This window comes from Delphinus delphis, chromosome 7 (genome assembly GCF_949987515.2).
Source record: "Delphinus delphis chromosome 7, mDelDel1.2, whole genome shotgun sequence".
In the NCBI taxonomy this organism is placed as follows: Eukaryota; Metazoa; Chordata; class Mammalia; order Artiodactyla; family Delphinidae; genus Delphinus; species Delphinus delphis.
Genome location: NC_082689.1, coordinates 76,151,705 through 76,166,157, shown reverse-complemented (window position 1 = coordinate 76,166,157; position 14,453 = coordinate 76,151,705). Strand labels below are relative to the sequence as shown.

At 36.1% G+C, this 14,453-nt stretch overlaps 1 protein-coding gene across 4 annotated transcripts in view; it reads left to right on the top strand.

Annotated features, from left to right (window-relative positions):
- Window positions 1-14,453, top strand: part of GALNT13 (polypeptide N-acetylgalactosaminyltransferase 13) — a 557,828-nt gene that overhangs the window by 533,113 nt on the left and 10,262 nt on the right. For all 4 annotated transcript variants that reach the window (XM_060016781.1, XM_060016780.1, XM_060016782.1 and 1 more), the window contains one exon: window positions 4,413-4,547. In XM_060016781.1, coding sequence (XP_059872764.1) covers window positions 4,413-4,547 — 135 coding nt within the window. The remainder of the gene's footprint in view (window positions 1-4,412; window positions 4,548-14,453) is intronic.

Below are 14,453 nucleotides of genomic sequence, written 5' to 3'. Positions count from 1 at the left end.
TGAACCCTGTAGCTTTACTGACCTCAGTTTCTTCATCTAGAAAGTGAAGCAGCTGGCATAGAGTAACATAGTCTCTTCAAACTGTGAACCTTTAGAGTAAATATTGTCCTGAGGAACTCGACAGGAAAAGTATTTTATAAATTCTGAACTAAATCTAGGGAAATCACAACCTGTATAATTAACAAAGCTGAATCAAATACGCATGTGAGCCTTTTAAATACACACATATTTTTTGGCAAAATATTTCTTTATCTAAGGATAAAAGAAGGAAGGAAACCTTATGTTGAGACAGAGCCAGCAGAGGGCGTTTAGTCCCCAAGCCTCTTGCTGAAGGAGGCGTGGTCCAGGTCCCAGTAACAGAACAGTGTCCTTGGTTTGCAACTTGGGCTGCTCTACAAGGTTTTGTGAATGTCTGCTATGCTCTCGCAATTATTCAAAGGGGTAAAGATATAAGAGTATTTTTAAAGAAACAGGTATACATTAGGATTTTAAGCAAGATACAATTTTTAAAAGAACGTATTGACACATTCCTTCATTGTGCGAAGTAAAGTACTAATTTACTGCAGAATATTTTAGATAATTCTCACACAGTCTTTAAAAAATGTTTAAATGTTGTTTCAATTTTAGATATTTGAAGAATCATAAAATACCTTTGGACACACTTCCCAAAAAGAAAAATCCAGAACAAACTGTATGCATGTGTGATATAATGAAAAAGTTTACCTTCTCTGAAAAAATATTAAGATTAAAAGGAACTGAGACTGAGCTTGGCTATCATCTTTCATATGTTGGGAGTTATTCCTAAACTCATTTGATTGCATCAGTTCAGAGACAGAAATCAATCTAACCTCAATAAAGTATACATAAAAGCAAGTAAATCATCTAGTCATAGTAAAGAACCACTTTACAAAGATATATTTAAATGGAAAAATGATTATGAAAATGATTGCTCTGACGCTTTTGGAAAGTATAACTGGATGGTACAATTTTAGGCCCAGATATTGAGATACAATAGATTCGAAAAATTTGCAGTGACATTTGGAAAACTAATCCCATTACTTTTAAAGGCTTCAACCAGCATTAGGAATAAAAGGAAGTGTATTCGTTTCCTCAAACTGCTATAACAAACCATCACAAACTGGATGGCTTAAAACAAAAGAAATTTATTGACTCACAATTCTCGACGCTGGATGTCTGAAATCAAGGTGCCAGAAAGGGCATATTCTTTCTGAAACCTGTAAGGGAGAATCATTCTTTGCTGCTTCTAACTTCTGGTGTTTGCCAGCAATCGCCATGACTTGTAGATGCGTCAGTTAATTTTTTTTCAATTGCAAAGTCCAAAGAAAGATAATTTCATATATAGGGTCAGAGAGTATTCTATAGATATCTTTCTTAAATGTGATGTAAATTACATATCTATTAATTGACCCAAAAGTGAATCAAAATTAGAAATTGAGGAACAAAGAATGCTTTGTGGACTTCTCTCTAGAACTTTCAATAGTTAAAGTTTCCAAACTATCATTAGAGACCTGAGGAGAATTGATGCTCAGGCCATGATTATACTCATTATGCAAAATTAATGGTGAATATGGATGCTTTGGTGTCTCCGTTTACATTGCCATCTGTATACAACTAAAATAAAGCAATTTCAAAGTGGAAAATTATCCTTCACATTGAAATAATCCTATAATGGGCAAAAGAAATTTCTCTAGAAACTACCCTCTCTCACATCAAGGTGTACTACCAGATTCATTTATTTAATTAAATATGCTTGTAATTGTATTAAAAAAAATACTAGCCACGTTTGGGAAGGATACAAATACTTATCTTAGATGGGTGTTTCCTTCATTCTTCTTTTGGTTACTCTTTTTCCATGAAAAGTATATACATTGAAAAGTATAAAAAGTATACACATATACATGATTCTTCAAAGATAAGAAAATCTTTTCTGAATTCAATACATGAAATCTATAATATATTTTATATTGTTTAAATAAATGAACTTTATACACTTCCCAAGTTTTTATATTGTTAAGTAAAATGTATAACCTTTGTGAAAATTTTCCTTTTAAGATGTTGGCTTAAGAGGGTACTTGGGTTCCATCACTGACTTTGCATCTCCCTCTTACCACTACTTGTGATCTTCCTAGTCTTCCTAGAAGCCCTGAGTACCAGTGCTACAGAGGCAACCATTTCAAGACTAACTTAGTCAGCTTACAGGCTAGGACTCAGAGTTTATAAGTGATCTGTAGAGCTGACTTCCTCAGATTTCATCAGGTTGCTTTGGGAAATGAAAAGACCTTGAAATGACCTTCCTCATCATACTCCCTCTTGACATTGCAAAGAAAAAATAAATACCCACAGAATACTGAAGCATGCTTATCATAACAGAAGAAAACAACTTTTATAATTATGTACTTAATAACCCTTACAAAACTTTAATAATCAATGTTATAAATAAATTATTCACACTAGGAACAAAATAATAGAGATTATTAAAGCATCAGTTTGAATTAGCTAACAATGAGTCTGCTATCTACCTTGACATTTCTTGGATATTTTGAGAAGAATTATAGTCAAGCCCAGCCAAAACCACATGAGAAAGGTAAACATAGAGCCTGCCTTTAAGGAGATCTCTAAAGATAATTCTACAACCTTCAGAAACCCACTGACAATATTTAATAAAGTTTATGTGATGTACTTATGTTATAGAAAGGAAACTGATGAAAAACATCATTGTCTCTAGACTTAGGGAATTGGTCAAATGGTGGTGGCAACAAGGACTGCCCTTTACGGAGCTCCATAAAGTTTACAAACTTTATTTTATTGAACCTGTTGTGTAAGTTTTATAAGGCAAATATAATTCAGAAAATACAATGTCACCAAATATTAAGAATTTAATAATTTAGTTAACATCCTCTAACACCATACAGAAAAATAAACTCAAAATGGATTAAAAACCTAAATGTGAAACTGGATACTATAAAACTCCTAGAGGAAACATAGGCAGAACACATAAATTGCAGCAATACCTTTTAGGATCCATCTCCTAATCAAAATAAAAACAAAAATAAACAAATGGGATGTAATTAAACTTAAAAGCTTTTGTACAGCAAAGGAAGTCATAAACAGACAACCTACAGAATGGGAGAAAATATTTGCATACGATGCGACCTACAAGAGATCAATCTCTAAAGTATACAAACAGCTCAATATCAAAAAAAGAAACAACCCAATCAAAAAATAGGCACATCTAAACAGACATTTCTCCAAAGACGACATACAGGTGGCCAAAAGGCACATGAAAAGATGTACAACATCGCCAATTATCAGACATGCAAATCAAAACTACAATGAGGTATCACCTCACGCCAGTCAGAATGACCATCACCAAAAACTCTACAAACAATAAATGCTAGAGAGTGTGTGGAGAATAAGGAACCATCCTACACTGTTGGTGAGAATGTAAATTGGTATAGCCACTATGGAAAACAGTATGAAGTTCCTTAAAAAGCTAAAAATAGAACTTCCATATGACCCGCAATCCCACTCCTAGGCATATATCCAGAGAAAACTATAACTCGAAAAGATACATTCACCCTAATCTTCACTGCAGCACTATTTACAATAGCCAAGGTATGGAAGCATCCTAAATGTCCATTGACAGAGGAATAAAGAAGATGTGGTATATAAATACAGTGGAATTTTATTCAGCCATAAAAAGAATGAAATAATGCCTTTGCAGCAACATGGATGGACCTAGAGATTAACATACTAAGTGAAATAAGTCAAAGAAAGACAAATATCATATGATATTGCTTATATGTAGAATCTAAAAAATGATACAAAAGAACTTACTTACAAAACAGTAACAGACTCACAGACATAGAAAACAAACTTGTAGTTACCAAAGGGGAAAGGGGTAGGGATGCAAAGGTATAAATCAGGAGTTTGGGATTAACATATACACACTACTATGTATGAAACAGATAACCAACACAGACCTACTGTATAGCCCAGGGAATAATACTCAATATTTTGGAATAACCTATAAGGGGAAAGAATCTGAAAAAGAATACATATACATCACTTTGCTCTACACCTGAAACTAAACATTGTAAATCAACTGTTACTTCAATTTAAAAAAGGAAAAAAAGGTTAGAATTACAAAAATAATAATAATTTAGTTTGTTAAACTGAGTCTTCACAAAAAGCACATGACACTGTACATATTTTGTAGTTGAAGAAAAGGACGCAGAGAGATGAACTAGCTTTCTCAAGATCACACAGCAGAGATCATTTGAAAACACAAGTTTATCTGATATGAAAGCTTCCACAGATAAATCTGCTATACTGCAACTTTTTTTTTTTAAAGAATATATTATTTTATTGGCTGACTCTTATATTTTCAGGTATTTTCTTATACTGCTGACAAAGAAATCAGAACCGATGACTTGTGCTTGGATGTGTCTAGACTCAACGGACCTGTAATCATGTTAAAATGCCACCACATGAGAGGAAATCAGTTATGGGAGTATGATGCTGAGGTATAGTATTTTCTTAATTTATTTATTTAATGCTTAGACTCAGTTATGTATTTCAAATACATTTAAATCCTAAGCTATTTTTTCTCTGCATTGAAAGAATTGTATTTTCAAGCATGCATGCTCATAGCTGAAAACATTAGGATGGTATATCATATAAATAGGTTTTTGCCAAACTAGTCCATTAATATAAAATATACATAAGGAAAATAAAGTCATTTTTATGTGCTTAAACTCTGTTATCACCATGTACATGCTCAACATAAATTAGGTAATGGGCAGGCCATGCCTATCTGAGAGGTATGTGTGTCCTATATGAAAATGTGCATACAGGACAATATCACTAATATTCTCATATTTTCAAATTTTACATTTTACATGGTTGTAATCTGTGATATTTATGCTTCTCAACTTAAAGGAAAAAGAAAATAGCCACAAGAATTAGCATGAATTAGTGTTCTTTACATTAGTAAATACTTTGCAGAATTCAATGAATTAATTAGATACATAATCAGCTAAGGAGTATCTTCACAATATAGCACATTTTTCTGATAGAAGAGAGGGATAGAAAACAGTGAAATTACTGTTGGGAATTTATAGCCAGGCAGTGTGTAAAAACCAGATCGACCATCAGATGGAGCTAATAAAAAAAGAAATATTTTCCTCTGCATAAGGAAGGTGCATTGAAACAGCTGCATTTCTTTCAGTTCTCTTTGCTTAGCAAAATGAATTGGTCATCTTTGCCACATTTTCCACATCATTAAATGATCGGTGACTTATTCAAAGATAAGTAAACTTTATTCTTACAAGATAAATAATACAATAGAGATAAAAGAATTTCACAGATGCAGATGCAAGCCTATAATACTCTGCAAGAGTAACATTTTAAAAACCAACCTTCAGAGTTGTTGGTATTACTGATAGTTTAACAAGATCTTTTTAAACACTTTTTGAATGTCAATTTAATTTGCAAGATATAGCTTCTTAAGTGGAATATCAAGAAAACACTGAATTCTAATGTGATCTGAAACTAGTTATGTAGGGTTAAAATTGGGCCCTAAAATTTATACAAGATTACCAAGCTCCTTAGACAACAAATATTTTTCTTCTGGAACATTATTAAAGACACCCTGAACCCTTCCTATATTGCACCAGTGTGTTCTATTCAGACTCTTGCCTTCCTAATACGTTGTTCATCTTCTCTGTCTAACCACCAAGTTTTCTCTTCAACTGTTATCATCCATCACCATCCTTTAGGTTAAGCCTGGGGATGGATGCTGCTTCCTCCAATAATATGTGTGGGTAATCCTGGACCCTGAGCTCCCTACCTCTTCAATGAGGAAAAGTACAGATAAATGTACAAATAAAGGAGAAACAATGCAAGTTTTAAAATAAAAACTTTTGTTGTTGTTGCTGTTGTTGCTCTTTAGTTTTCACTAGGAAACAAGGACTTTACTGGGCTTGTGCTAAAAAAACAAAGAAATCTAGTATATATTAAAAGGAAAGGGAAATGAGTATACATATTTTTTATAAGATGAAGCAGAATTTCAGAATACCACATCTAATCTTTAAACTTTTCTATAATTTTTAAGTGACAACAGCTTCTATAGTCATAATTCAAATTCCTGCATATTTGAAATAACTATTTTTGGTAATTCTGTATATTTGTTTATATTTTTATCAGCCAGTAGCAAGATTACTGAATATTAGGGGATTCTGAAAGAAAAGTGGAAAAAAATAGCTAGCTTCAGCTAAGATATAGTTTTTTGTAAATTTACTATTTTGGATAACTAGAAGTTATTCTGTTGCAGTATTTTAGAGCACTGTTATGTTCTGTGGCATGTAAACATTATTTCTAAAACATACAATAAAGCTTATGTCATAAATGTTGAGAAATGTTTATTTTTAAATAAATAATCCAATCATCTTAATAATTACATAAGTTTAATTTACTCTCCTATATGTTTAGGTTTTCAGAATTGTGTTCAACTTGTCTAAATTTTAAATCATAATGTAGATTTTTTTGCCAAATTAAAAAATGTAGAATCATAATGTAGCGAAGACACACGAGAATAGATTATAGAAATAATGTACTGCCTTCCTGGAAATTTCAACTTTGAAAGAAAACACTGATTTTATTTGTGAAGAGGTCAGCAGAAAGACATGATTTTTTTAATGAAAGTGAAATACAATATCTATTTTTTATAATTACCTTTTCTTTAAGTTTTAGGTTTATGATCACTTTAAGTCTACAAAATAGTCTCAACAACTGCTACCCAAAGTGTAATTCTAGGACTAGTGCCATCACCTGGGAACTTGTTGGAAATCAGGAATCTGAGAGACCACCCTAGACACACTAAGTCAGAGTCTGTATTTTAGCAAAATCCCCAGGTCATTTATGTACATGGTAAGAGTTTAGGAAGGACAAGTCTAGACAGTGGCCAAACATCTGCTTATCTTTCTTAGTCTTTTTATATGCACTACTGAAAAATATCGCAAAGTTAGGAAAAAGCATAAATATGTTTTAGAAAATGACAAGGCTTCCAGGAGAGAGAGGAGGGAAATGGAGCATAAGGGTGAGAGGTGCTGAGATGAGAAAGGGGAGTAACTGCCAAGCAGCTCTAGTTTCATATTACAACCAGTGGAAAGTAGAAATAGCACTTGCTGTGTTTTTTAATTCTTTATCTACGGCTATCAAGGGCAAATTAATTCTTCTTTGAGAAACCTCTGAGGTGGCGCACTTTCAAAGCAGAATAAGGAGTTCACAGAATTACAGAGCTGAAATTTACCTTTCAATTCTCTCCTTTTAGCCTTTATTAGGAGGCGGCTAAAGTACAAAGATTACACCACCCATGGCTGAGGCAGGATTTAGGTCCTAATGAAGTAACCAAAGAAAGCTAGTTATCAATACAATTGTGAATCTCACAGTGTGAACAACTGAAACATTCCACACCTTATCTCACACAGTCCTTTTAATCTTAAAAAAGCAAGTCATAAATGGGAGAACTTCAAATATCCAGAGAAAAATTGAAACAGTATTGGTACAGAAAGAGGGACCCCTTCCAGGGCCCGAGAGTGGGCTCTCATCTAACACTTGGAAATGAATTGTCTGAGGAGACACACATGCTGACAAAGCAAGAGACTTTACTGAGAAGGGGCACCTGGGTGGAGAGCAGCAGGGTAAGGGAACCCAGGAGGACTGCTCTGCCATGTGGCTCACAGTCTCGGGTTTTACGGTGATAGGATTAGTTTCTGGGTTGTCTCTGGCCAATCATTCTGACTCAGGGTCCTTCCTGGTGGCAAGTGCATTGCTCAGCCAAGACGGATTACAGCAAGAAGGATTCTGGGAGGACATATGGACTGGTGTCTCCTGTCTCCTTTTGACCTTTCCTGAATTCTTCCGGTTGGTGGTAGCTTGTTAGTTCTATGTTCCTTACCAGGACCTCCTATTGTTAAGATAACTCACACAAGTGGTTACTATTGGGCCTGGCCAGGGTGGGTGGTTTCAGTCAGTGGTTCCCCTAATAACTCCCCCGGAGAGACTTCATACTCAAGATACTTCTTGGGAATTGGGGTAGAGGTCTCTTTCTTCTGTAACTACTTCCTGCTGAGAATAGGCATAGTCCTGCCTAGTAGAGTAGAAGTCTCTCTCCACCTGATCTAAATCAAGGTATTCTGTGCCCAAAACCAGCATTCACCCTCATGGTAACAATTTAGCCTGAAACTCTTGGAGCCTGTTGGAGATGAAACAGACAGGGGCCAAACAGGAGGTCTAACAGGATGGTCATCACCAGGCCCAGAAAAGGAAGGCAAAATCTGGGGTGAGAGCTGCAGGGTGTGTGACTTCCTTCTGATTGGTTGGTGGTGAGGTAACAGGGTGGTGGTTCCAGGAACCTTGTGCTCAGCCTGAAATTACCATCCTCTCTACCTGGGTGGGGGCCTTAGTTCCTGCAGAAAAACTCAAAGATGTTCTTATGCATACTCCTTAGGAGGAACCAGGACCCTGCCCCAAGGCTGTACCACCATTTGACGGCTCCTCCCCTGTTTTTGCATCCCCTCCCTTCCCTGATTAACAACTGTTTGAATCTGCCCTTTGGAGCTCAGGGAAGGTCTGGGAGGCTGAATGAAGTCTATATCCTATAAACAAGAAACAGGGGACACAGAAAGGATTTGTATTCCAGAGCCCCACAGAGTCCTATCAGTTTTAATTCAGGAAACTGGGTGATGACAGCTCTGGCCACTTCCTGCTAAAATGGGGCCTAGTCCTGCCTCAATTTGGAAAACAGACACTGAATTGGAAATATTTCTGAGTTCCAAGTCCTGGATCTGAGTCTTGTATGATTCAAATCTCAGTCCCTGGATCTGCCATTTTAGTGTAACAGACCAAATTAGAAGTAGTTGGAAGAGTGACAACTGGAATTTTAATAGGCAAAATAAATCTCATTTCTTTTCAGGAGAATAAGCCTGAAACCCAGTCTGGACCAGGCACTTTGGAGAGACTTGTAGCCATGTAGCCAGTTGTCTAGTTTTATCTAAGTAGGTTTTAACTTTTAATGTGGTGTTAACACAAAGATAACAGGTGCTACTGGTCACCACACATGTCTCTTTTCGTTAATGTATGATCTAAAACAATTCCATTGTCTAAAATGTAATAGTTACAAGAGGAGACCTTTAAAAAGTAAGGTTGCAGCTACCAGCTACCAGCAGACATTGTTTTGAGGATGGCTGGTAGCATCCAATTCTGACACAGCTCAGAAAACTCAAGTTCTTAGCAATACAAGGACTTGTCTGAAATCACACCCATAGTGTCACCTAGTTATTTCATTGGATATCTGAACCACAGCTACTCCATTTTGACTTTTAATTGTAATACTATCCTTAATAAAGCAGATGTCACCGTTAATGATGTTAGTATTTCTCTAGATATGGGAAGATATAAGAATTTGGGCTCATAAAATCTCCTGAAAGTATTTAACTATCTAAAGGCCTGTTCTGTCAGTTTTTCTCAGAGCACAGAGTGCCTCATTCCTGATCTCCACCCTGAATTCCTTTCAGGGGGTGTTGAAGGTCAGTGGCCACAGTGGCCATTGACTTAATCCTTGCAGAAGCAGATGGCAAGTGCCAGTTTCCAGTCAGCAGGGCCCCTTCATGGTCATAAATTTGGTAAATTCGACCATGGTTTGGGGGGGCATTTCATGACCATTTCGTCCCACTGTGCTGGGAATGCTCACTCCCAGGTCTGGTGAAGATTTCGCTGATAGGCCACTCAGTGTGCTATTACTGGACTAGGTCTTATTAACAGTAGCCAAAAATCTCTGGGCCACCTGTCTTACTAGCCTCTTACAGTCCAGAAAAATATTCCCTCTTGTTGCTTCATCCCATATCTTGAGTTGCGCTATTATAATCATTGATCTCATATGGAACTACATATCATCATTTTATCAGAGGCTCAGTCACACATTTGGTAATACAAGAAACAAAAATGTTGTAAAACAGGCAATATAAAAAACAATATAGCTGGCAGATTAGTGAGGTCATAAGTAGGAATACAAGTCAAGAACTTCCATTAGGTGAAGCCCAGTATATCGCAGGTCATCTGACTTAGTCTGTTCTGTACCAATCCCTATCTTTAAGGGAAATTATATATTGGCATTGTCCATAAGGCACCCAGTGCAGTTTCCCAGTGTTACTAGACTGATTATCCTTAGTATGATTTATTTGTTCCCAACAGAGAGGAGCTTTTTACCTTAAATTACCATAGCCTGGTGTTATCTACTTAAATCTGCCCCATAATTGTGGGAGATTTTATTCCTTGGCTGAAACTTTGCTTGTTGCTCTGATTGAGCTTGAGTAATAGAAGAAAACTCGTATTTATGGCCAGGGTCAGAGCAGGCATTATTAATTGACCAGGTGAGGGGATTCCATCTAGTAATATCAATAGTAACCTGAACATAACTATAATTTTTTTTTGAAAGTAAATTTCCTCACAGCTAACCAATTAGAGCCCTGGAGTGGAGAAATCCACCAAGGTAACCCAGAAGTACTAGACACAGGTTAACTGGCCACAAGCCCAACAACTGGACTGATTTTTCAAACTAGCATAGGATCGTGCCTATGATAGAAAGGCAACTGATTCATATGCAAAGGTCCAAGAATCAAGAAAACATTATAAATGATCATACAAGTCAGGTCCAGGATCTTGGGCTAGCTGTCTATTTCTGATATTGTCTTTTTCTCGTCCTAGGAGGAATGTAGTTTCTCCTATGTTTGAGCATTGTTCTAAGGTGAGTTTGAGGTCAGCAGTCCTCTCTATAGACCAGTCCGGTGCAGGGGCCCTCTGTAAGTGGAAATTAATCCAAGAGTCAATTCCCTTCCGTTTCACTGTGCATGAGCTAGTTAAGAGTACCTGATAAGGGCCCTTCCGTCCATGTTGGAGACAGTCCTTTCAATTATGCCTTTTCCAGCATGCATAATCCCCTGGTTGCTAGTTGTGGGGCATCTGATCTTCATCCAAAGATAGATTACTGAGATAAGCTTCAGAAACAAACTTAGAGTGTCCTTCAATTAAACTTTACATTAATATAACAGCAAGGAACTATCTGTGAGGTGAGTCTTAGTAAATAACAGACTGCCATTAACAAAACTGGAATTTAATATTCACTGAAACATAATCTTTTTCTCTCTAAAATTACCCTCGTTTTTACCAAATATAACCAAATTAAGACTAGTCTGTTTGCAAAATAAGTTTGGTCTCAATAAACTTGGCCTGATGATTTATATAATTGTAATTGATCATATGGGTTTTCTGCTTGCTGAAACTTTTATAAGGAGTCTCAGACTGAACTTTTAAAAGTCCTCTCAGGGCTAGGAAAGTCACACCAAGGGCTTGTCACAGATTTTGCCTAACAGATCTAGGTGAATGCCTTCCTTTTCAAGGTCCCCAAAATACCTTGAGATTTCTGTACCTGTTATTGAGGGAGCCTTCCTAATTTATCTGATAAAGCTGCTGGGAACCTAAGGGCTTTCACTCTTGAAGGAGCAGATAGAGAGAAAAGATAAATGTTTCAATTCTGCTTACAAAGGTATAATTTACCAAATTACTGTAAGTCATAATTAGTGTAAGGAGAAGGTTTTCCTTATACCTGGAAAACACAGATTTAAACCAGTAATTTTTCAGATAGAAACCATGAAAACTACAACCATATTCACCAGTTCACTCAGTCCTGTGTAACTAATCCTTTTTGTTAACAGCTTTACGAAGCCATCAGGTTTCCCATTAGAATTCTGCAATTTCTTACCCAGTTCAGCATTATGGTCTGAAAGTCAGAAACTTGTATTTATCCAAAAGTCCTTTCTATAAATCTTCTTGAAGAGGAAGCATTTTTGCAAAGGCATCAGAATGAAAACATATCTGTCTATAATGACAAGACTTCAGGAGGTACGTTTAAATCTGTTTACAATACAACTGACAAAGTAACTTGGTTGCTGCTGTGACACACTTTCAGATAATAACTAGAATTATGACTGATAATATTTTACCAGGACATATCAGATTTTTAGGAATTCCATATAATCTCTATATCTATATTAGTAACATGTACCACACAATATAACCTAAGAAGATTAAGTTCCCATGTAATTTAACATACCAAATGAACCTAATTAGTTTACTTCTCTCTTTGGGATGTTTCAGGGGCCCTTTGAAGCATTCCAAAGTTAGCTAGAGGTCAAAAGGACTTCATTAGAATTTGATTTAGGAACTTTTGTCAAAAAAATTCAAAAGGGTTTAAAACAGATAATATCATAGGTCACTGTGAAACAACAGTTATTCAGTTAGCCAAAGTAACAATAAAGGATTTCAAAGGCAAATACAGAACAGATCACTCAAAAGGTAAAGAAACTTAAAATCTGTTATCAAAGGCAGTTCAGCATTTTAAGAAAACTTGTCCTCCTAACAGAGAGAAAAGGCAAATTCAAGTTTTGTACCAGCTTACTTTTAAAATTCATTTACTCAAATTTATTTTAAACTCAGTCAGTCCTGACCATGCACAAAATTCTTTTCTTGGGGCCCACTTTCCACAAAACTTTTTATCACTTTCTGTATCCATCACTTTATTTTTCCATTCAGAAACAGCCACCTGTAAGTCAGACCTACTTCCTTTTCCCTTAATAAAATGCAATTCCATGCCTCATACCTTTTTTTACTGAAAACACACACCCTACTTTAAGCAACCATGGACTGTCCTTTATATCAGCACTCTGTAGATTGGTAAACATAAACCCAAATAATTTCTTGAAAAATGTGCTTTCTTATAGAAAATATCTCAGTGTGGCACCAAACATATTTATTAACAGTCCTAAATACCTTTTGTTTCTCTGCAAAAGGAAGCCAATGTTCAGTAATTAATGTTTCAGTATCTTATTTGGGAATGACCTAGCTATTCAATAACCTTCCATCACTTAATTTAGCACAACTCTAGAATTTCAAGTTACCAGAATCTGGAGAGACTATTTTAGACAGACATTCCTAAAGCATAATTATTCTTAATAGAGTTTATCTAAAAGCTCTTATCTCATTTATATTTTCTTTCCTTAAAAGTTTCTTTACATTGAATTTTGTTTTGTTTTTTGCTGACAATTTTATAACAGATATAACAAGATTTTATTTAGCTTATATTAAACCTAGGTGCAATAAAAGTATTACACTTAATGTTGATAACTCTAAAGACATGTCTATATCAATTAGATTGACAAACTTATACATTAATACCAGATATTAATTTAATACTGAATATTTCCCAGTTCACGTGAACCCGAAATTCATTTACTTTTCTTTAAGTCAGTTGAACAGAGCTCATTTACAAATTAACCTCAGCAATATTATCCAAAGACAAAGACACATACTGAGACATACAAATATCCAGACAGACACAATGAAAGATTTAGCTTCATTTTCTAAACTTAGTCATAAATCAGGTATCACAATATAAAATTCACTAGTTTATAAATAACAGTTGGAATAAGTAAAATTTTTAAAGGCTTCTTCCCATTTTCCTCTCAGTTGTAGGAGTTAGAGATGGTCTAGATAAGGGTTCCTGAGAGCCCTGGTCTCAAGGCACAGGGAGAGAAAAATCATGTTCTCCTAGTAGGACTTGTTCCCTTAGGGTCAAAATTCTGAAAAGACGTTTGATCAAGCTTGCTTTGACTAACTGTATATGCAAAAAAAACCAGTTTTCAAGAGTTTTACCTAAACCAACTTTCTCTGGAGTCTAAACAATATGGTGGCCACACATATTCCCATTTCACAAGGCAGAATGGCCATCACAAATCACAACACAGAACACAAAGTATTAAACACACACAGGCCTGGCCATCCTAATCACACACTTGCTTAAGCACAAGATTGCAGTCTCTCAGAAAACCTCCTATAGAGACACAGAACTTCAGATCCGAGTACTAACAGAGTAAATGGAAATATCTCAGGTCTTCAAAAATCTCAAAGGAAGGAAAGGAGGCCAGGTTGAAGGAAGAGGGGAAGGAAGGGGGACAAAAGGGGTGGCCTTATGGATGTCTCCTGCCACCTGCAGACACCCAGGTGTCATGGGACCTTTCCCTGGGCTTCTAGGAAGGGAGGATGGGAACTCAACCCTACCAGAAACAAGAGACCAGACCAGAACCAGAATTCGAGTTCTCTGCCCACCAGAGGTGATCAGGCTCCGACCCTCAGTTCAGGCTGAGGCCCTTCAAGCAGACTCCTACGTACAGGATCAGGACAGAAGAAAAAAGGGTAGGATAGGAGGGGTTGAAAAGAGGAAAGAGAGGGAAGGGGAAAGAGGTCAATACAATCTCTTGTTCCTTACCCAGTTGGGGCACTCTGGCCAGTCATCCACGTCAGGAGACCACGGAAAA